Source organism: Hemibagrus wyckioides, linkage group LG16, assembly GCF_019097595.1.
Source record: "Hemibagrus wyckioides isolate EC202008001 linkage group LG16, SWU_Hwy_1.0, whole genome shotgun sequence".
Classification (NCBI taxonomy): domain Eukaryota; kingdom Metazoa; phylum Chordata; class Actinopteri; order Siluriformes; family Bagridae; genus Hemibagrus; species Hemibagrus wyckioides.
Window position 1 is genome coordinate 20,224,083 of NC_080725.1, and position 25,840 is coordinate 20,249,922.

The 25,840-nt window shown below is 43.7% G+C and overlaps 1 protein-coding gene across 1 annotated transcript in view; it reads right to left on the reverse strand.

The window, feature by feature from the left end:
• Positions 1–333: 333 nt before the first annotated feature.
• The window catches only part of sppl3 (signal peptide peptidase 3), a 35,265-nt gene continuing 9,758 nt past the window's right edge, over positions 334–25,840 (reverse strand). The window contains exons 2-10 of the mRNA XM_058411941.1: positions 12,907–12,984; positions 9,060–9,151; positions 8,140–8,259; positions 7,962–8,040; positions 5,674–5,786; positions 3,770–3,876; positions 3,325–3,679; positions 2,592–2,701; positions 334–1,945 (exon numbers count right to left, since the gene is read on the reverse strand). Coding sequence (XP_058267924.1) covers positions 1,874–1,945; positions 2,592–2,701; positions 3,325–3,679; positions 3,770–3,876; positions 5,674–5,786; positions 7,962–8,040; positions 8,140–8,259; positions 9,060–9,151; positions 12,907–12,984 — 1,126 coding nt within the window. The 3' untranslated portion in view covers positions 334–1,873. The remainder of the gene's footprint in view (positions 1,946–2,591; positions 2,702–3,324; positions 3,680–3,769; positions 3,877–5,673; positions 5,787–7,961; positions 8,041–8,139; positions 8,260–9,059; positions 9,152–12,906; positions 12,985–25,840) is intronic.

Below are 25,840 nucleotides of genomic sequence, written 5' to 3' on the forward strand. Positions count from 1 at the left end.
CCTCCCCAGCTTCTCTTTTTCTGCTTCAAAGTTAAACAACAACAACAAGAAAAATCACAGCTCCAGAGAAACCAGACCGCACAAGTCCTTCTGTCCAGAAGAACTCGCCGAAACCGGAGACTCCTTTCCGGAAATGCTCCACGGACATCTCGACACAGAAAAACGCCATGTCAACCAGCACGCGCCTTTCCTTTAAATAAAAGTGTTATTTTTCAAACCAGATTATTAGACTTGCGTTCACACCTGATCGAATCCTAATCCGAGGCTTTTGGGATGACGTGAACCAAACAGAGACTGGTGTGGACGTCAGCAAAGGGGGGTGGGGGGTGGGAGATTTCACCAAAGCGCCGAGCTTGGATCATTCTGTGGATCTTCTCCGGGGTTTTATTTTTCTCTTTCGTGTTCGGTCGGAAATCTCCGGAAGCGATGCGACTGCATGAGCGTAGAACATTCCTGTTCACGTCTACAGAGGATTTTTTAAACTTCCCTTAAATGGTGGACGATCAAAAGGAGACTGCGATCGCCACGGAAACCAGACTGAAGACGACCAGGGCTTGAGTCGGAAAACGGCTTAAACACTGTGTACGTGAAAGCGCCCGTAGATCACCGTAGAGCTCGTCGCTATGGAAACGATAACGTGCGTGAACGTGTACGTCGATATTATTTACGTTAAATGTTTTCATTGACAGGCTTCTGATTGGAGGATTCAGCAGCGCTGTACAGCAGACTCGGATACGGTGAGATTTAGTGCAATCTATAACGAGAAACAAGACGTGGAGGGGACGACCGGAACCCTGACCTTTAGACGGACCGCAAACGCGTCTTCGAAGCGAGAAATCGTCCAAACCGTTTCTTTAATTGAGGAAACGTGGTCATAAAAAAAAAAAAGTGTACAGGGGGTGACGTTCAGAGTGGAGGGTGGGGGGTGGAATAAACCAAACCAAACCAAAACCATGTTTCCCGTCAAACCCCTGACTACAAATCCACCTAAAAAAGCAACAAAGGGCAAAAAGCACAGAAAAATAACCTCTCTCTCACACACACAGTATTTTGATCACACAAACATACACACTTTGCACCCCAACATGGTAACCCTAATGTGTGTACACATATATACATAGAGGGGGCGTGGCCTTCTCGACGGTAAGGACACACTCCGTTTCATAATGCGTCGTTTCTGTATATGCCAAGAATAAAATCTTTTCTAAATAAAATACACATATCTGTAAAGGGGGAGGGGCTTATAAGAGAGGATGAGAGAGAGAGAGAGAGAGAGAGAGAGAGAGAGAGAGAGAGAAAGAGAGAGAAGCAGGAAAGCATCTGTGGCCTTGTATATGTGAGTGTGTGTTTATATAAGAGTGTGTGTGTGTTGGTCCCCTCAGGGTCATCACTGTCCTAAGCCGAGTCTCTGTATCTCGGTGTCTAGTCCGTGGTTCAAAAACAAATCTAAACAAACAAACAAACAAAAAAAAAAACACCACCAACAGTCTGCAAATCCATAATGACGCCGATTAGAAAAAAATAATCACATGGAGCTCAATGAGCACCGGCTGTGTCCCGTAAAGACGAGTCTTAAGGAGTGGCCTCTTAGTCCAACAGGGACCAATGGGGGGAGGGGATGAGAGAGAGAGAGAGAGAGAGAGAGAGAGAGATGGTAAGGAAAGAAGAGGTAATACAAAGAGAAGGTGAGTGAATGTGCTGAGCAGAATCCATCTGGCAGTGAAGTCGAGCTGCTCTCCATCTGACCGCCGAATGAGGAGACGAGAGGACGGGTGAGACTCCCTCTTCCCGTCTTCCTGCTCTCCGTCTCCCTCTCTCTGTGTGTGTTGGGGATAAGTTGAATTGAATTTGCTGCCCATCTCGCTCGTGGCCATCATACGTCCATGAACCGGGAGCTGCTGGACTTGGCGTGGAAAGGCTCAGACCACATGCGCCGCAGATCGCCCTGCACGTGGCCACACAAAACACAACGGTCACGCTATCACTCACACACACACACATACTCATATACACACACACACAACGGTCACGCTATCACACACACACAACGGTCACGCTATCACTCACACACACACACTCATACACACACACACACATCGGTCACGCTATCCCTCACACACACACACAGACAATCTCACTTGCTCAAACACATACGCTCGCGCACACACACGATTACCCTCGCTCACACACACTCTCTCACACACTTACTACTCTCTCACACACGCACTTACTGCTCTCTCTCGCTCAAACACACATACACCCCTTTGCTCTCACCGTCTTTCAAACCCCCCCCATCCACTCACACACGCACTCCCTCTCGCTCACACACTCCCTCACACTAACTTACTTATATCTGCCCGAATATTTACATATCTTATACATCTTATATAATTTCCTAAAATAACAGCGCTTGTCAGTATTAATATAAATTTAGCTTCAATCACCAGCCCGTGAATCCTCCCACATTAGACATTAACTCTAAGGGCCAGCGCAAAATTAAAGTAGTACACATCAGACACCGGACACATCCTGGATGATCGAGGAACTCTATCCTCCCCAAACACATCCTGGGAGAATTTACACGGTCGTACCTTCAGGTAGGCCATGGTGAGCAGAGGCAGCAGGGTGAAGGGCACCAGGTAGAGCAGAGCCGGCTGAGCCGCACGGTGAATCCGAGACGCCACGGTCGCAGTCAGAAGACCTGAGAGAGAGAGAGAGAGAGAGAGACAGGTGAGAATGAGGGACAGAAAATGAGCGAGGAAGAGACAGAGACGCTCAGTACGATGTCTATAGAGACAGAAGGTTCCTTCTAACAGGACGTTGTAGGATTAGATTTGAGACAGATCTCAGTCTATAGGATTAGAAAACTACACACAGTCTGTATAGGATTAGAAACCTGAAAGACCAAATGTCATTTCGATTCATTTTATTTGTAAAATCGCCATAAAGCAGCTTTACAGGAATCTGCCTGTAGACCTGGATCCCTAAGGAGGAGGCGAGATGCGACATGGAAGAAAATTCCTGTAATCCAGGTTAATCCTGCGCTCATCCCGGGACACAGTGACAGTAATATCAGATCTAGCATCCTTTTTCACCCTGGGCTTTTGCATTAACCCCAGAAGGTAGAGAGAGAATCTGAAGAAAATGAAATATACAAACGGTATGCTAACAAATGAGTGAGCTAGGAGTGAAATAAATAAACAAATAAAAATTCTTTGAGCTCTAATTGTACACAGTCCCCATGTACATGACTACAAGATCATCTCACGCCACTCAAACCCACAGCTTCCTGTCCTATCGCAGCACAGCTGTATCCCAACTCACCTACGAAGTAGCCGATGAGGGTGCAGTGGAAGTAGGAGACGCGCTGCATGCGCCCGGACATGTTGGCAGGGCTCTGTGCCTCGCCGCTCGCCTGCTTCTTGTAGTTGTCGTAGCGCAACACGAAGCAGAGCAGCAGTCCGGGCATGACGATATCGCCGATGCCCAGCATGGAGAAGTGGCTGCCCGTGGAACTCGGGAACACCAGCTTGCCTGGGAGCGAGAGGCGGGGCACGTCACGGCCCATGCTGGGGCCCAGGTGCAGCTTACGGGAGATGACGTCCAGCGGGTTATCAGCTGGCTGCGTGGCCACCTTCACCATCACGTTACTGTTAAAGATGTAGGCTGAGAAGAAGACCTGAAGAGGGACAGAGATTCACACGGTTACATTTGAGCTCTGAAATTGTGTGTGTGTGTGTGTGTGTGTGTGTGTGTGTGTGTCTCTTACCCAGAACACATCGTAGATGAGCAGACCAGACAAGAGCAGGCAGGACACCTTCAGACTGGGAAGTCTCACGAAGGCGATCATCGCCACACACAGACCCATCGCCAGCGCTGCACAGAACACAGCATCAAACACATCAGAAATAAAACCCGATGAGCTAACGGGTCAGAGCCCACATGGTTTGGGATGGACCTTTATTAAAAACAGACCAGAATTTCACCATGTAACCGAACGCTCTGTTACACCATGTCCACATGACTTGAACAACCAGTATGACTTTTCCTATTTAGTTCAGTTTGGTAGCATCCTGTTCCCATTAGAGTCGGCACAGGGCGTGTCAAATGAACAGAGAGAAACAGTACAAAAAATACGTAGCCGCATGAGTAAAAATGTTCAGCTGGTCCACTGACGAGGAGATGGATAAATATCTAAACACAGCACCTGGCTGGAAAAAAGGTTGCTGTTTGGATTGCAATAAGAAAACACTTAAGAGTGTAGAAGTGGATCATTACTGTGGTGTCTAATCTGGTCTTTTAACTCTAGCCGATGCAGCTTCTCATTTCTTAAAACAACCTCGTCAGAAGAAGTAACCCTTGAAACGTGGAAAAGATGGTACTGTGTTTCAGAATTACTGGCTTGCATCAAGCAAAGAAAACACATGATCGGTGCTGGACGCGTCTCACGTTAATTATCCATGAACAAACATTTAAAAACTCCGAACCTTTTCCTCTCTAATCTCTACAGACACTTATTTATAGAAAAGTTCAGCGTTACACTGTCTTTCAGTACTTTAGCATATACAGTAACAGGAACTCCACTGACCAAAACATTCACAAACGTTTTTCGATAAAGCATCTCAATATGAAGATCAGAAATACACTACATTGCCATCTGCCTTTACATGAACATTAATATAATATAGAGTTGTCCCGCCCTTTGCAACTATAACGGCTCCAACTCTTCTGGGAAGGCTTTCCACAAGGTTTAGCAGTGTGTTTATGGGAATATTTGACCGTTCTACTAGAAGTGCATTTGTGAGGTCAGGCACTGATGTTGGACAAGAAGGTCCGTCTCCGCTCTAATTCATCCCAAAGGTGTTCTATCAGGTTAAGGTCAGTTCCTCCACACCAAACTCGCTCATCCATGTCTTTATGGACCTTGCTTTGTGCACTGGTGTGCAGTCATGTTGGAACAGGAAGGGGTCATCCCCAAACTGTTCCCACAAAGCATGAAAATGTCTTGGTATGAAGCTGAAGCATTAAGAGTTCCTTTCGCCAGATCTAAGGGCCCGAGGCGGACCTCTGAAAAACACCTGAATTCGATGTCCCAAAACTTTGGACAGTACAGTGTGAGAACAAACACCGCAATTAAAGCGAGAAAACAGGTACAAGATGAAGGCAGAGCCTGATCGTAAAGCTCTATTTGGAACGCGGCCCATCAGGCACTCAAAACACACATGGGCGATAAAGCCATTGAATTCTGTAAGGCTTAACCAGGTATAATATGAAACTTTTGCTGACTTGGCACTTTTGTGAATGTATTTACAGTAGCTGCTGCACGTGGCACTTAGTGTACATCACGTTAAAGACCGGGAAGACCCGAGCGACCCTGTGGAATCCGTTTATACAACAAAATACAACTATAAACCTTACATTTCCGAGCAACTATAAATTTAAGCCTTAGGTTTGAAGATGTTGCTGCTGTTTTAAGACGTACAGTCACATCCATAAATATTCGTGTGTTGACAAAATCGCAGCGTACTGACAATAATTACAGAAGCATAAGCTGGGGAAAAGAAGATGAAAGTATGTGATGAATACTTAGTATCTTATAATGTGAGGCAGGACAAAACAAGCCAGGCTTTATCAGCACGCTGACGACTTTCAGGGACACACGCACACACTTACCGTCCATGAGGAGCCAGTGTCCCGTGAGCACCCAGATGAGGACGAGCATGACTGATAGGGAAAAGGAGAGCAACTCCGCCAACGTGAAGCGGCCACAGCAGCCGAACGAAATCCTGCACGTAAACACAAAAACACACACCCCTTATACACACACACAGATACACAAGTAGTCTAAACAAACATGACCTACAGCTTGACTAGCAAAACATGGAGGATAACAGAGTTCAGTTGAGGACAAGGTTCCTAAGTGAGGTTTGTTTGTGGCGGCGGATATTTCTCTGTATTTCCAAAAGAGACCTGAATAACGACGTTATCGTTAACGTCATCTTTGTTACAGCGTCCGTTAATACAGCGCCGGTGCATCGGTAACGTCTACATATGAACAGGAATCAGCTGAGTGGGGAAAATAAGCTAGTTTTCTAAATTAATTCCTACCCATCATCTAATGGTGTTATTTACGGCAACCTTCAGTATTATAATAAATCTCTTCTCCTCTTTATTATTAGTGGTAGAAATAGTAAAACATTTCACACAGCATACACACGTCCATAAAGTAACACGTGGGTCGCATGACTAGACTAGATCCAGGACGTTATCCGAATCCCAAATGAATCACTAATTGAACATAGAGTCCACTATGTAAGGTGGTCAAACCACTTCCTGTCTACTCTGCTGAAACACATACTGATATATCGAGCATTTATTTAATTTATTTATTTATTAATTCTGTGTATTTAGTGGAGACGTCGTTCTCAACCAGCAACAATGATCTAAAATATTAAATACTAAAATATTTCTCTAGATGTGTAAATGATCTAGAGGAGAAGAAATAAAATCCTCTGAAATGTCTAAATGAGTAGAATTTTTAACAGTGTGGACTTTTTTTCCTGGCTTTCGCCTCGATTTCAGATCAGCAGCGATCTTGTATAAAGGTTCGTCTTCTAAATCCAGACCGATTACTAAAGTCAACTCTGAACAAGAGCCACAAAGCCTGCGGGTTTCTTCCAGACCATCAGGTGTTTAAGTTAAGCCCTGATTTATCCTGCATGATGGTTTAGGGTTAAACTGCAGGGACTGTAAGGAGCCCTAGGAGCGCACACCTCTCTGACTTTCAGCATTCTCCTGAACATGGGACAGGGATCAGATCAGATCTGAAATATAGTCACTCTGCTGTATTAACACTGAGTGCAGACACTGCAGACTGACACAAACACAAACACGACTGCAAGGCCGATTACACCACGCTGAGCGAGACTGAAAACAAAACACACTTTCTATAGAGACGTGTACTGCATCTCTTTAAAATGGGCTTTCTAGAAAACGCTGTTTCTATAGCAACTTACATGGCACCCCTGAAAATGCAGTTTCTATAGCAACATAAATGATACACCTGAAAACACTTTCTATAGCAACTTGCATGGCATGCCTGGAAATGTTTCTATAGCAACTTGAATGACATCTGAAAATGCTGTTTCTACAGCAACTTGCACAGCACAGCAGAAAAAGCTGTTTCTATAGCAACAGGAATGACACCTGAAAATGCTGTTTCTATAGCAACTTGCATTACACACCAGGAAATGTCATTTCTATAGCAACATGACGGACACTTAAAAATGCTGTTTCTATAGCAACTTGCATTACACACCAGGAAATGTCATTTCTATAGCAACATGACGGACACTTAAAAATGCTGTTTCTATAGCAACTTGCATTACACACCAGGAAATGTCGTTTCTATAGCAACATGAAGGACACCTGAAAATATCATTTCTATAGCAACTTGTACAGCACACCTGAAAAAGCCGTTTCAGTAGTATCATGCACAACACACCTAAAAATGGCGTTTCTATAGCAACATGCAAGGCACACCCGAAAATGCAGTCTCTATAGTAGCTTGCACAGCTGGCCTCAAAATACGGTTTCTCTAGCAACATGTAATGGGTTTAATAATATCATTTCTGTAACAACCTGCACAACACAGTTTCTATAGCAATGATCACACAGAGTCTGAAAATGCAGCTCTTCTAATTCAGTAACTATACCACTGACACAGGGGGTCTGACAATACTGAGGTGTGTAACACGCTTACTAAAGATGAATAAATACATAAATACTCAGATCATTTCAGCAAAACTACAGTTTCTGTTGTTCTCTGTCAGGCTTCCTGACTCACCAAATCCACTACGTAAATAAAACATTTAAAAACACGAGAGCCTGAACACAGTGAGCTGCTACATGAGAACCAGCCACAAGGCAGTGAAGTGAAGAAACCTCTGGATTGGTCATACTTGTTCTGTGGGGAGCAGGGTCGCGTCAGGTACTGGCACATCGGCAACAGCAGGAACGCAAACGCTATGGTAGCCAGAACTGAGAGAGAGAGAGAGAGAGAACAAATGAGTAAGTGAATGACCTCAGTGTCACACACACAGTCTCACACACACACACACACACCCCCACCCCCCGTACCTGCAGTGCAGATGGTGAAGACCACCTGGACTGAATCGAAGAAGAAGAACATGACGAGAAGCGAGACAGATGCTCCAATTGGTAGGAACAGAGCCTGTGTGGAGTCGATGGTCTGAATACCTGAAACACACACACACACACTTTACATCCCGTCGTTACAGGCAAGGTCACCACTTTAGCATCATGACAGCACACAGAGCCATAAGGACCTTCTAGACCTATACCATGTGTCTGAGTAGCTGAGGAGCTGTGTGTGTTCTCTGGCTCGTCCATTACAATACGCTCTAACGTCTCAGCTAATGTCAATCTGATTCCTGAATAAAAATCATGACGTTATTCAGGCAGATTCGACCCAAGTAGCAGCGGGTTGCCGGGATTATCGGGTCTTTCTGAATGACCAGGTCACTACAGCAGAGATCGAGTGTCACAATACTGTAACAAAAACCCACGTGAAATCTCAACAAGAAGCTTTTTATATAAACACACACCATATCATAACTACAGCATTCAAGGTATGTTGATGTGAATTATCTGGATGTTTTTGACCTCGTGTGGACGTTTGGTTTATATCCATGAACTGAAAAACAAACAAAAACCTGCAGCTTTCATTTAAGTAAGTAGCCAATGAGGTGTAGGTTAGGGTTCGAGTAGGGTTTTTTATATAGCATTAATTAGCTGTATTATTTATTGTGTCAATGTGAGGTTCTCAGGTTCTCACTCTCTCTCTCTCAGGTTCTTTCATTCTCTGATTCTCTCCATCACTCTCAGGTTCTTTCATTCTCTGGTTCTCAGGTTCTCTCTCTGGTTCTTTCATTCTCTGATTCTCTCCATCTCTCTCTCTCTCATTCTCTGATTCTCTCTCTCTGGTTTTCTCTTGCTCTGTGTGTAGTGTGTGTTTGTGTGTGTTGTGTGTGTCTCACTGTTGTTAGAGTTGGTGTTGTTGAAAGAGCTGGTAGCTGTGGGATTTCCATCCTTGTCCTTGTCCTGGTTCTCACAGTCCATGTTTAACGACCTGGGCAAAACACACACACACAGTCAGTCTCTAGTCTCAGCACCATAACCAGTGCAAGCCAGTATAAAGCCTGGGTCAAGCTCACATTTCACAGAAGCATAAAAACAAAGAAAACTTTGGTTTTCTCAGAAAACCAAAAATAAAAAAAATTACTGACATTTTATCTGACTTCCTGTTCGTGTCATCAGAAGGACCACAATTTTAAGAACCGTCCCAATCCCTAAAATGTACAAAGTGTCTGGAAAGGCTGATGTAGCCAAGAGACACAAGATCGCCAGAGGTCTGTTTAAACACTGTTTGAGAAGAATACCAGTCTCTGAATAAACATCGTATCTAAACACCGTAAAAACACTTAGCGCGCTAGAGTCTGGTATCTTAAACCAGTGCAAAATGGCTACCAAACGACCGAAAACAAAACAAACTACTACAAACTAATGAGAATACTTTTGATTCATGTCTGTGAGGATTAAAGCATTATTTAGCAGCTTATGTGGCAGAGTCATGGAGAATATGAAGCGTATGAAATGAATTCACCTTCATTCGTCCAGAGCAAAATGGTTGGACACAAAAACTAAAACTAATTACTGCTCCAGTAGATCGCTGGAGGTGTGCTGTGCTATCTCGCACCAAGATGTTAGCAGGAGATCCTTCAAGTCCTCTAAGTTGCGAGATGTAAAAGAAAACGTGATTCATCAGACCACACTCCCATTGCTCCGTGGTCCAGTTCTGATGCTCACGTGCCCATTGTTGGTGCTTTCGGCTGTGCACAGGGGTCAGCATGGGCACCCTGACTGGTCTGCAGCTATGCAGCCTCATACTCAACACACGATGATGCACTGTGTATTCTGACACCTTTCTATCAGAACCAGCATTAACTTCAACAATTTGAGCAACAGTAGTTCATCTGTTGGATCGGATCACACGGACCAGCCTTCACTCCCCAGGTCCGTCAGCGAGTATTGGCCGCCCATGACCCTGTCACCGGTTCACCACTGTTCCTGACAGAACAGGGTTTTCACCAATACTAAAATCATGTGCTTGATCAATGGAGACAAGTTAAATGACACCTGATCATTCAAGTAATAAACTCATTAACCAACTGACCGGACAAGTCACAGTTCCCGTGTGCTGCCTGGAAACACAACCCTGAATCTGCCGTAGCTTGACCCGAAAATACATGAGGTCAGTTTACACAAATACACACGAGGGAGGTGCTACGTTACGTGGTAAAGTGGTGAAGGCTCTGGGTTGTTGATCAGAAAGTCAGTGTTCAAGCCCCAGCACTGCCAAGCTGCCACCACTGGGCCCCCTGAGCAAGGCCCTTGACCCCCTCTGCTCCATGGGCACTGAATCATGGCTGACCCTGAGCTCTGGCCCAAACTTCCAAAAAGCTTGGACACACACAAAAAAAAAAACCTTCTTCACTGAGCTCTAATGAATACGAGACGGAAATAAAAAGCTGCTTCTTCTATTTGAGCTCTTTTTCTTCACCAGGGTCTGGGGCACTTTCAAAATTTAATTCTTTTGGATTTTTCTGTCTGTTGACTCCTGGCCAGTTTGGCAGCAGCAGAAAAACAATTTGCACAGAAACAATTCACTGTCTGCGACTTCATCACTCACCACCAGAGAATCCTTCAGATTCCAGAAGTGCAGAAATGCACTTCAAGCTAAACATGACCAGCTTAAAAAATAATTCTATTTAATGTTTGAAAAATAAATGATGGCTGGAGGTTGTGTAACTCCAAGACATCATGATATTTCCACAGAGAATCATGACAGTTCATACTGATTGGGATATTATCCTGCCATCTCAGCCAGTTCCAGCTGACGGCTCTTCTTCAGTTGTGAAACCTGGGGTTTCCCGAAGTAGAAGTAGGAAGAGGAAGCGTGTAGACGCTGATTTCTTGGTCAGTCGAGTTAGTTTCTGTTTAACGCTGAGGGTTTATGTCATCATTGATACAAGCGACGGTTCAAAGTATAAATAACTGCTGATCTTTCAGGGTCTATAACTTATTACAGATCAGGACCTGTGAACCTGTCCTACCATCTATCATAAGATCCAGCCATATCTCTCATTATAGAATTATTACAGTATGCAGCAAAGTGTAGAAGCTTATCCGTACAGGGCTGATGGGGTGAAGGTTTTCATTCCAATCAAGCATGAGCACCTAATTCCACCTGATCTTGGCTTTCAGTAGACTCAGGTGTGGCTTCTATTTACTGACCAAACAAACCATCCATCCAGCAGACCATCCAACCATCTATCCAACAAACCATCCAGCAGACCATCCAGCAGACCATCCAACCATCTAGCCAACAAACCATCCAACCATCCATCCAGCAGACCATCCAACCATCTATCCAACAAACCATCCAACCATCCATCCAGCAGACCATCCAACCATCTAGCCAACAAACCATCCAACCATCCAACCATCCATCCAGCAGACCATCCAACCATCTATCCAACAAACCATCCAGCAGACCATCCAACCATCTAGCCAACAAACCATCCAACCATCCATCCAGCAGACCATCCAACCATCCATCCAGCAGACCATCCAACCATCTAGCCAACAAACCATCCAACCATCTAGCCAATAAACCAACCAGCAGACCATCCAACCATCTAGCCAACAAACCATCCAACCATCCATCCAGCAGACCATCCAACCATCTAGCCAACAAACCATCCAACCATCCATCCATCCAGCAGACCATCCAATCATCCATCCAACAAGGCAACCAACCATTTATTAAACAAACCACCCAACCATCTATCCAGCAAACCATCCATTAATCTATCCAAGAAACAATCCAACCATCCATCCAGCAGACCATCCATCCAGCAGACCATCCATCCAACCATCTAGCCAACATACCATCCAACCATCTAGCAAACAAAGCAACCAACCATTCATCAAACAAACCATCCAACCAGGAAAACATCCAACCATCTTTATCCAGCAAACCATCCAACCACCTATCCAAAAGACCAACCAGCAAACCATCCAACCATCAAACCACACATCCAACAAACCATCCAACAAATATCGCCAACCATCTATCAAACCAACCATCCAACCATCTATCCAACAAATCATCCCACCATTCAACCATCCCAATAATCCACCCAATCATCTCTGCCACAATCCTTTCCTCCAACACCACAAGTCATGCACAAAACAGAATATCCCACAAAACATCCCTTCCTCAACCAACCATCTACCCAAAAAACCTTCCCAACCAGAACACAATCCATCTCTTGTAGCCATGTACAAAACAGAAAAACAGAACTCCCCCACCACCACCCACCTTCATTCACCCACCCATCTATCCATTAATCCATCAAAACTGAATTCTGAATAACACTTGGGGGCCAACTACAAACATATCCTGACTCAATAAATAATAAACAAACAATCTCTTACAGTATTTTTTCAATATAATTAGCCTTAGACCTGAGTAAAGCAGGTGTCACTCTACAGTAAAATGAGTCATATAACATTCATCTAAAGCATGTGACCGGTCGAACCGCATGTCACAGAAGTAAAAGTATTACATTTACAGCATTAAAAAACCGAACCTGTGTAACCTGTTGATGGGAAAAGTGTGTGCTTGCTGGTGAAATGCCTCAACTTCAGACCCTCGCCTGTCTGCTCAGACGGCTGGGCGGACCCGGGGAGTGTCAGGATGTCCAAAACACTCATCATCATTATGTACGCATGATTAAAAACAGGGGTCTAGAAGCTTACCTGAAGCTGCCATAGACGATGAGGAGGATGGAAATGAGGAAGGTGGACACCTGGCTGGAGTCGACGAGGGAGTATGCCCTAAAGGGAGAGAAGAAAAAAACAGTCAAAGAGACGGAAAATAAAGAAAACACTGTTTTTGAAAAGAGATGTCAAAAGAATCATCCTCGGAAAAATTCCTTCTTAATCACTCGTCCAGCTCGGAAACCCAGATCACGAATCCACATAGAAATAACATTGATTACAAATACAAAAAAACAATTTTTTTTTAAAAACACTCAACCATTTATAAGCATATTTCTGTATATTTTTATACAGATATTTTTATTGACATGCTTTTTCTTGAGACCTAAAATAAACAGCCACCTGAACCAGTACAAGTGGTTCAGCAAGAACAGGAAGAACCACATTCATGCAAAGGTGCTGCTTTGCAGAATGAAATGCAATTCATCGTGATTTACGCCTGAGGAAGGGACAAAAAACTTCCTGACAACTTAATTGAAGCTTATTTTTAGCCGTGTATCGATTTCTAGGTAAATGAACCCATTTAATTACACAACTTTTGACGAAACCAGTATAGATGGTTCTACAGGATGTACATCAACTACAAAGTTTTGGGACACCCCTCCAAATCACTGAATCCAGGTGTTGTTTTTCCAGGGGTTCGAATCGGCCCTTTAGCTCCAGTGAAAGGAACTTCAGCTTTATACCAAGATATTTTGGACAATTTCATGCTTTGTGGGAAGAGTTTGGGGATGACCCCCTCCTGTTCCGACATGACTGCGCACAAAGCAAGGTCCATAAAGACATGGATGAGCGAGTTTGGTGTGGAGGAACTTGACCTCCACAGAGTCCTGACCTCAACCTGATAGAACACCTTTGGGATGAATTAGAGCAGAGACTGCGAGCCAGACCTTCTCGTCCATCATCAGTGCCTGACCTTACAAATGCGCTTCTAGAGGAATGGGTCAAAAAATTCCCATAAAACACACTCCTAAACCTTGTGGAAAGCCTTCCCAGAAGATCTGAAGCTGTTATAGCTGCAAAAGGGTGGACTAACTCCATCACTATATTTATGAGTATGAAAAGGCAGACGTCCCAATACTTTTGGCAATATAGTGAGCAGTAATGGCATCACGTGTTGCGTGTAATCGGTGATGGAGCCAGCTTTTCACACGTCAGGCAATATTATTTATTGCGTTCGATCACACTGAAACAACTTTACTCAGAACAATAAATCCACACACACAGTGTTTCTGTGTAGTCCCTCGTAACACACAGGTGATGTAGAACGCCAAGCTGTCAGGCCAAGTGTGGTTCATTTAAAAAGAAAGAAAAGAAAACCACCGACACCTGGCTTGTCTTTATTTTATAGTTCTGCAATCGAAGCTTCAACAGCACTCTTCTCCGGTGCCTCCTTCGTTTCCGATGCAGGGAGGGAAAAAAACCTATTCTGAACGGCGCAGTGTGCACCTCGGCACACATGTTTCTGTAATATGTAAAGTGGCAACAAAAAGTGCTTTGAAGAAGAAGGGAAGTGGTTAGAGGCTCTGACTGAACTCTGAACTGCAGCAGCCGAAAGCACGGCGGTTTGTTCACAGAATTATTCACACGCAGAAATGGCTGTTTATTGGCTGTTTAAACACGTCGATCTTCAGACAGGAAGTGGAAACCTGACCTACAGGAGTTCACTGTGACGAGACAACACAAGAGAAAGTGCTGGAACAAGCGTTTATCTGCTCCTAGAACTCCACAAGGTTAAAAACAAAAGAAAATCACTCAAACAAATTACCCTAAAACCGCTGAAGTACAAATGGAATAAAGACGCTTTTTGTACGAAAACACAGCCTCAGCCAAAGAAGAAGCAGAGCAGCTGCACAAACACGTGAACATATTAACCGTCTGTGACGTGGTGTTCAGCAGGTCCAGGCCTGTGCCCCCCCGGCGCTGATGGATAGACAAACAAAGAAAAGTGAGACGATGCAGAAAGCAAACAGAGTTTATGGATGCGTTAACCTTTAGGCTAAGCTCCGTACCCGACCCCAAACCTGCACACAAACACACTGAAGGTGTGGAATGTGGTCAGCTCCTGTGAGGGTCACGTTACAGCATCGGAGAAAAAAAGGGGGGGGGGCACTCAGAGAGAGAGAGAGAGAGAGAGAGAGAGAGAGAGAGAGAGAGAGAGAGAGAGAGAGAAGCACAGTGATGGTTAAGAACACACCAGAACACTGCCTTGTCTCTGAGGAGACGAAAAAAGGAAAACAAGCTGAAAGTTCTCCTTCGTTTACACTTTAAAAGAAGTGTCCACTCTCTGCTAACGCTGCGGATTTGTGTTTCACCGTTCAACTCGGTGCAAAGTTTCAGGTTTTTCAGCCCAGACCACAATCCATCTACGCCCCTTTTTTGTTCTGTTTTTTAATTCTAATGAACACAATTTCAATTTCGAAAAAAACGTCACTGTTACACGGTATCCTGAATCACCCGGAGATTCGGCGGAGGAAGCCGGACGATCGGCATTACGAGTGACGAATAAATTTTCCATAAAACTGTGAACTGTTCTACACTCACACACACACACTCACTCAGGACTGGACTGTATACAACACTCTGTCTCTCTCACACACATACACACACACTTCTCTCTCTTGACTGTGTGGACGCGCGCACACACAATTTATATTGTTCATTACTTATAGCACTACCTCTACCTGTCATCCGCTGCTATAGTTATATTTATTTCTATTTGCACTACCTCAACCACTGCTGTTGTATTTTTGCACAATATTTTTTTTTACATCATTTCATTTTATCTTACTTTATTTCACTTACATTCCATTACACATGTTCTTTTCTTTCTTTTTCAGCGTCAAGTGTCCTGTGTTCTTTTTGTGTTGTCTTTCTTGTCTTTTGCACTGTCTTGTCTATGCTCTGTTTGCACACCAAAAAACACAAACCACCGGCCGGTAATCCTTGAGTGACAGGGTGTTGATCCTAGAGCAACGAACTTGCAACTAGCTTCTGGTGTATGCCACAATGCAGCGTGGGCGTCACTCTGGCCAGGCCCCTTTCTGTCTCCGAGAGTCATCGTCTGTGCTGAAGGTTGGATCGCCCTTGGCTACGAGGCATGAAGGCAATCAGCCTGCTAGAATTGTACTTCTGATGTGACCTACTTCTGATGGAGATACGGCAGAGATGATAAAATGACATCACGGACAGGATTCAGAAAAAAAATGAGAATTAGGAAAGATCTACTTTACTCAGGACTCAAACTGAGGGGTTTTCCACCTGTTAGGATCATGCAAATTTCAGCCAGTTTTATTCAAACTGTCGAATGGAGAAGCCTGAAACGAGCTGGATGATCTCCAACATGGTGAAGATGTTCTTCTCAGACCCTAACAATACAACTGTTATTGTTGTTGTTATTATTGATCAACTCGTCCCGTTTCCTTATAATTAATATTAGAGAGCATCCATCAAACATCACACCCTCAGAGACCTCTTTTTATTAGATAATAAAGACCAAAAGCAGCTCTGACACTGGAGACTCCTTCAACGACGCTGTGTAGCCGCCTCAACATAGACAGCATCAGGTATTAGAACGAGCACATTAATCTAAAACTGAGACGAAGTTCCTGGACATTAATCGACGACACCTGACCAATCGGAAACGAGAACTCAGCAGCGCAACATCAAATAGGAAAACCGGTCAACTTTGGGGGATTTAGGCTTTCAATACATCCGTGATGCCCGTGTTAGGATTTTCATAAAAATGTAGTTGCCGAAGGAGGGAGGAAAAAAAAACAAAATAAAAACCTTTAAATGTCTAAATGAATTTAAAAAATGTTTGACAAAATAAATAAATTAATTTAAAAAAAAAAAAAAAAAAAAACGTGGAATGTGACAAAAAAAGAAATAAAATGGAAAAAAAAAAAAAAAAAAAAAGAAGTCACCTAAAATCAAAAATAAAATGGGGGAAAAAAACAAATAAAATGAACATTTAAAAAAAGAAAAAAAAAATGTTTGACAAGAAAAAAAACAAAAATGAAAAATTAATAAATATAAAATTCACAAAATGCTTGAGGAAAAAAAATGAAAAGAAAAGTTTTTAAAAAAATGCTTGACAATAATTAGAAATAATTATAGCACCATATTGATCAATGTAGAAAATACAAACTACTACTTAGATGATAAGGAGATAAAAACTTCTGATAGATGATGTATAATAACATGATATAATAATAATAACAAATGAAGTGGCAAGGTGCTTTAGGAAGTAGGAAATAGTAAAGAAGAGAAAGAGGGAAAAACCCTCACAGTAAATCGGTGCACAGTAAACATTAACGCTTCGGTGCAAAGCAGAAATCACGGAAATCCGCAACAGATAACGTGACGTTCTGCGAGTCAACTTTCCGGCCCTAGAGTCTGAGATAAGAAGTAAAGATGTCTTGGTGGAGGTCCGTCAGGTCTGTGAGGAGCTGGGAAGTGGAAGAGTGGAGGAAGAAAACCGCAGAAATAAACAAACCTGAAGAGCTGACCAGCTTTCTGACCTTTTTTTTTTTTTATATCAGTTTGCTTACGGGGTCACGGCTGCTTACAGTGTGACGACCTCAACGCTGACTTGATCAAAAAAAACCCACTGAGGATAAATTAGCCGACTCACACACACGCACACAGTCTGGGTGTCTGTTTAAAGGATCTCTGGTGTATTACTGGGGTTTTATATTAAAGCACTTAATCTTGAAGGAACAGCTCATCAAATCAGCTTGATAAAACCACAGTGTGTCGGATTCTTGTGTTGTTTTGATTCAAGAAAGCATGACCAGTCGTCGAAACATGATTATTTCCCCCTGACAAAGAGCTTACTGAAAGCAAATAACACACACAGATGTGTGACCACAAAAGTAATGCTCTGAGATCATTTAACCTGAAGATTTAGAAGCTTCAAATGATGCTACAACCTTGACTAGCAATAACCAGCTTCCGGTATTTTCCGCTGTAGTGAAATCAGCCTCAGATGTCACCCCCTTGAACCTGATATGGTAGCTTAGTGGTTAAAGTGTTTGTACTACTGATCAGAAGGTTGTGAGTTTGACTCCCAGGTCCACCAAGCTGCCACTGCTGGGCCCCTGAGCAAGGCCCTTAACCCTCAACTGTATAAAATATAAGTCGCCAAATGCCAGAAATGTAAATGTAACCGTTGGCTGAACATCTGATGCAGACGCAATGCTTAGAAATGCTTCAGGAATTTGGTGAAAATACAGCAGCCATCTTCCTGCTTAGTCATGAAAGGAGGAAGAGTTCACAATGGTGACAAGTGCTTATGAGGATCAACTAAATACTGGATTTTTCCAAATGACGATAAATCATGCAAATGAAGGAGTCTAACGTCACACGCCCTACTGTTTTTGTAGAAACATGATGCTGAACACAATGTCGTTCCTCTTGGGTGATCCTTAGCCAATAAAAGGATAAAAATCTGCTATGGAGTCCAAACTTTCTGTGGTTGTTTCTGTGTTGTAATTCTGGCCACGCCCAATTCCTCTTCCTCCTTCACACCTCAAAGCCACAGATGCTATAATCAGCGATCACAGCGAGAGATCTCCCACAAAAGAAACCCCTCACCGCCAGCTCTTCCTGTTTCTAAATACACAGCCACATCAAATCAACCCTGAACGATTCAACGTCCTCCTTCTCTACCTAGATAACGAGTTCGGCTTTCCGCCAGTTAATACACAGCTAGCTTGTTGCTAAGCGACTCGTTATCGTCCGAACGTTTCAGGTTCGCTACACTACAACAAAACCTGGACGTCATTAAAGTAGGGTTTCTTTAGCTTTACGCGCTCTGATAGAGCAAAAATAAGAGTCACTTGGACAGAGTTTTTATTTATTTTAAGTCTTTCTACTTGAGAAGGCACCGCAAGATCAAACCTAGGCGGGTCTCGATCACAATTCCTGGAATTCCGCTCAAACTGAAGGTTAGAAAAACTAAAAATTAAGAGATTAGGGAATAATGTGCACCAGGGCTGCAGCGATTCGTCGAGGCTGTCATTATGCCAATTAAAAAACAAAACAACCTTATTTCTATAGTAAGACCTAATTAGAGTGTACTCGGGGTGTACTCCCACTAATCCCGCTTATTATTATTATAGAATTTTTTCAGGAGGAATTTCAGATGTTTACTCTTGATCATGTTACAGAAAATGATTTTAATAATCAAATTATGATTTATTTATTTGAGAATTTTTTTCAGAAGGAATTTCAGGTGTTTACACTTGATCATGTTCCGAAGAATGATTTTAATAATCAGATTATTTATATATTTATTATAGAATTTTTTCTGAAGGAATTTCAGATGTTTACACTTGATCATGTTTCAGAGAATGATTTTAATAATCAGATCATGATTTATTTATTTATTATATTATTATATTATTTATTATTTAATATATATTTATATATTATTTATATTATATTTATTTATTTATTATAATTTTTTTTAATTGTGATCTAATCATCAGTAACCGGCAAGAAAAACACTCAAGATTTTTTTTGTGTGTGTTTTGTGCAAGAGCAGGATTCTAATTTGAAACTCACGTGTAATGACTTTCTATGAGAGCTGTGCTCACGCTCCACACGTGAATGGAAGAGGGATCTGACTGAACACGTGTTGATGACATCACATGACGTTCGTCTCGAACCGAATCTACAGAAAACCTGTGACATTACCGTGTCATTTCAGTGTTTGTAGAAATGAACACAAAATCAAGCAGAGTTTGATTTTTGTTCATTAAAACAAACCCAATTTTCACTACAGTAACGTTTGGGGTTTAATTGAAACCATGACTACATGTGCTCGTATTCTGCCGCCTGTGGAGCTTTAACACATCTGCAGGATTAAAAGTGATGACCAGAAGGGCTCCGGTGTCTCGGTCCAGCCGGTTCCCATGTCAACATGTAAAATGTTTAGGATTTCATGCCACATTATTCAGGGACACGTCTTCGTCTCTGCGCAGCAGCATAGAGGATGTTACACACACACAAACACACAGACGCGCGCACACACAGACGCAGACAGACGCAGAGACGCGCGCACACACAGACGCAGACAGACGCAGAGACGCGCGCGCACACAGACGCAGACAGACGCAGAGACGCGCGCACACACAGACGCAGAGACGCGCACACACACACACGCAGACAGACTCAGAGACACACACACAGACAGACTCAGAGACACACACACAGACAGACTCAGAGACACACACACAGACAGACTCAGAGACACACACACAGAGACACACACACACACACACACACACAGAGACACACACACACACACACACACAGAGACACACACACACACACACAGACACACACACACACACAGACACACACACACACACAGACACACACACACACACAGACACACACACACACACAGACTCAGAGACACACACACAGACAGACAGACTCAGAGACACACACACACAGACAGACAGACTCAGAGACACACACACACAGACAGACAGACAGACTCAGAGACACACACAGACAGACAGACTCAGACACACACACACACACACACACAGACAGACTCAGAGACACACACACACACACACACAGACAGACTCAGAGACACACACACACACAGACAGACTCAGAGACACACACACACACACACAGACAGACTCAGAGACACACACACACACACACACACAGAGACTCAGAGACACACACACACACACACACACACAGACAGACTCAGAGACACACACACAGACACACACAGAGACACACACACACACACACACACACAGACAGACAGACTCAGACACACACACAGACAGACAGACTCAGACACACACACAGACAGACAGACTCAGAGACACACACACACACACAGACAGACTCAGAGACACACACACACACACACACACAGACAGACTCAGAGACACACACACACACACACAGACAGACTCAGAGACACACACACACACACACACACAGACAGACAGACTCAGAGACACACACACACAGACAGACAGACTCAGAGACACACACACACAGACAGACAGACTCAGAGACACACACACACAGACAGACAGACTCAGAGACACACACACACAGACAGACAGACTCAGAGACACACACAGACAGACAGACTCAGAGACACACACAGACAGACAGACTCAGACACACACACAGACAGACAGACTCAGAGACACACACACACACACACAGACAGACTCAGAGACACACACACACACACACACATACACACAGACAGACTCAGAGACACACACACACACACACACAGACAGACTCAGAGACACACACACACACACACAGACAGACTCAGAGACACACACACACACACAGACAGACTCAGAGACACACACACACACACACACAGACAGACTCAGAGACACACACACACACACAGACAGACTCAGAGACACACACACACACACAGACAGACTCAGAGACACACACACACACACAGACAGACTCAGAGACACACACACACACACAGACAGACTCAGAGACACACACACAGACAGACTCAGAGACACACACACAGACAGACTCAGAGACACACACACACAGACACAGACAGACACACACACAGACACAGACACAGACAGACACACACACAGACAGACTCAGAGACACACACACAGACAGACTCAGAGACACACACACAGACAGACTCAGAGACACACACACAGACAGACTCAGAGACACACACACACAGACAGACTCAGAGACACACACACACACACACAGACAGACTCAGAGACACACACACACACACACAGACAGACTCAGAGACACACACACACACACAGAGACAGACTCAGAGACACACACAGACTCAGAGACACACACAGACTCAGAGACACACACAGACTCAGAGACACACACAGACAGACAGACTCAGAGACACACACACACAGACAGACTCAGAGACACACACACACACACAGACAGACTCAGAGACACACACACACACACACACAGACAGACTCAGAGACACACACACACACACACACACACAGACAGACTCAGAGACACACACACACACACACACAGACAGACTCAGAGACACACACACACACACACACACAGACAGACTCAGAGACACACACACACACACACAGACAGACTCAGAGACACACACACACACACAGACAGACTCAGAGACACACACACACACACAGACAGACTCAGAGACACACACACACACACACAGACAGACTCAGAGACACACACACACAGACAGACTCAGAGACACACACACACACACACAGACAGACTCAGAGACACACACACACACAGACAGACTCAGAGACACACACACACACACAGACAGACTCAGAGACACACACACACAGACAGACTCAGAGACACACACACACAGACAGACTCAGAGACACACACACACAGACAGACTCAGAGACACACACACACAGACACAGACACAGACAGACACACACACAGACAGACTCAGAGACACACACACAGACAGACTCAGAGACACACACACAGACAGACTCAGAGACACACACACAGACAGAGACTCAGAGACACACACACAGACAGACACTCAGAGACACACACACAGACAGACACTCAGAGACACACACACAGACAGACAGACTCAGAGACACACACACACACAGACACAGACAGACACACACACACACACACACAGACAGACTCAGAGACACACACACACACACACAGACTCAGACACACACAGACAGACAAACACACAGAGACTCAAACACACACACACAGAAACACACAGAGACTCAGAGACACACACACAGAGACTCAGACAGTTAGTTGCTCTATAAAGGCCAACTCCAGCAGGCTTCTTCCTGTTTCCTCGCCCGGTCTGTGCGCGTCACCGGCCTCTGGCTGACCCGTCGCTTTTCGTTCATTTGTCCAGGCGAGTTGAGCGTGTCCTTTAATTCCTTGCGAGCTGATCTACATGTTTTATAAAGCCTTCTGTGTTTGTCCTCACAACATAACCAAGTGCAGAAAGTCTGTCTGTTCTGCAGCACAGGCCGGGGACTGTCTCCCGTCTGTGGGCGCCAATAAACGTGAAGTAAAAAGAAAAAAAAATACAAATCTTAAGTGTTATAAGCAGTAATAAAAACTTGAATGGCTCCGTTTATTTGAACGACCGAGTCCAGTAAAGTAACAATGTCCCATCCAGCATGAACGTGAAAGATTGATTGCTCCAAGACTTGATCTAAGATTATTCTTAATGCGGAATATGAGAAGGTTTAACAAGACCATCAGCACCAAATTACACAATCTGGCAAACAAAAACCATAGATAAAAACTGAAATGAAAGCACGACGACAAGCAAAAAAATAACCAGCCTCACGTGCTGCAGCTTCACATGAACTTCAAGATGTGTAGCAGATGTCTTAAGATAAGGAGTTGAGGTCAATATAAACAGCGTGGGAACGGACAAGCTCCGCCCACTTCCAAATACGCTTACGCACTTAGCCGTTTCGTTAAACCCAACAGAACCTTAAAGCCAGAAACAAATCAATTGTGTTTCCGCATGCGTCTCAGATCTACAATTTTTTTTGCTACGTGATTTGCAAACACTGACAGACACTACTACAGTTAAACCTTAAAAAACTAGCGCATGAGGTTCCAGTCACGTTGTGTCACATTGTCCTGCACTTGATCCCCGGCTGCATTAGAGAGAAGAAAAAGAATCTGCCGTATAAATAAACGTCAACAAATCACGGCACAGGAATGCAAACCCGGTTCCTGAGCCAGATCTCAGGCTCGTAGTAAAAGTGTTATCCGATGAAAACGGCGCTAAAAACACCACCGAGGTCTCGATTGTGGCATGCCTCGGCTACCTGTTCGTTTTTACGCACCATAAACCACGACGGGAAGCGCTACACAGATCGACTCTCTCTAACCTCGCTATTCAAAAGAAAATTGTATTAAAACTGTGATCTTTCTTCACCTCATTGATTCTGCAGCATTAGCAGACATTTGTATGATAGAGGTAACAAACTTTCACTCTCGTATTTTAACATGGTGTCTTTCCTAATACACTTTAATACAAATGATCGCCTCGAGTGAGTAAAAGGCACTCAGGAAGCTGGGTCTGTGGCCCATGTTAAAATTTAGGTCTGATGCAGTACACCAAGGTTTGAAGAGATTGACGTTACCATGAGAGAAACATCTAGACTAGTTATTCCTGTCGGTCAGAAGCCACACAGCCGTTCTTTGTAACACAGAACAGAGCCAATAGAACACATCCAACACCCTTACACCACCCCACCCACACACACCCCTCTGCATTCAAACAACAAGCCTTACTCTTTTTGGCTACACACTGATGATATCTGGGTTTGGAACCAAGATGAACCTTGGAAAGGTCAAGGTGTGGAGAACAAAAGGAGCCAAAAACATACAAGCTCATCTGTGAAGTATGGTGCTGGCGGTGATGTCACAGCTTGGGCTTGCATGCTGTGGTGCAACCATTAATTAAAAAACCTAACCTGGATCCCTCGATTCTGTCCGACTTCAGACCAATATCTAAGTTACCATTTCTTTCAAAAGTACTGGAGAAAATTGTCTCTGTACAGCTCCAGTCTTACTTAGATGCACATGGCATTCTTGAGGTGTTCCAGTCTGGTTTTAAAGCTCTCCACAGCACTGAATCCACCCTCTTAAAAGTTTTTAATGATCTCTTAATAACTAGTGACTCAGGGAATTTTGCCATTCTTCTGCTTTTAGATCTCACAGCTGCATTTGATACTGTGGATCATTCCATTCTCATATATCGTCTGCAACACAGTGTGGGGATTTCTGGTTCTGCCCTGGACTGGTTCAGATCTTACCTGATGGACAGAAGTTTTTCTGCTGGTCTTGGTAACACTGTATCCTCATCAGCAGTCCTCACATGCGGGGTCCCACAAGGGTCTATTCTTGGGCCTTTATTATTTTTACTTTATCTACTGCCATTGGGATCCATTATTGGGAAGCATAGAATTTCCTTTACTGTTTTGCAGACGATATTCAAATCTATCTTCCTTTGAAACAGAGGGATACAAACACTAACACCACTTTTGGAATGCCTAGAGAATGTCAAAGCATGGATGGCAGTAAATTTTCTGAGTCTTAATGAGACTAAAACTGAAGTGCTGGTATTTGGACCTAGTGGAGCCTGTGTTGACCCTTTCCCTGAGATGTGTTCCCTTAAATTTCATGTAAAACCAACTGCTAGAAACCTGGGTGTTTTAATGGACAGTGATTTTAAACTGGATAAGCAAATTAACTCTGTTGTCAAAGCTAGCTTTTTTCAGCTCGGGCTCTTGTCCAAGGTCAAGCCATTTTTAACAAAAAAAGATCTTGAAAAGGTTATACATGCTTTTATTTCAAGCCGGCTTGATTATTGTAATGCCCTCTATGTTGGTGTAGCCCAGGCCTCGATTGCAAGGTTGCAACTGATCCAAAATGCTGCTGCACGTTTTTTAACGGGAACACGTAAATGGGAAAACATAACTCCTGTTTTAGCGTCCTCACACTGGCTCCCTGTGCAGTTCAGGGTCAAATTTAAAAGTATTGTTAATGGCCTACAAAGCCCAGAATAATTTAGCACCTCAATACATTTCTGACCTTTTAAAGCCATATAGTCCAGCACGGTCTCTCAGGTCTGGTGAGCAGCTTTTACTTACAGTACCTAAATCTAGGATGAAGAGTCGGGGCAATCACGCCTTTTCAGTAGCAGCCTAAACTTTGGAATGAGTTGCCCCTGTACATCAGGCAGGTCCCGACTCTTCCTATTTTTAAATCTCACCTTAAGACCTTTGTATACACATTGCCATTTAATACTGAGTGATGAGGTATTCTCCCTGTTTTTATTATTTTATTATTATTGTCTGTTTCTATG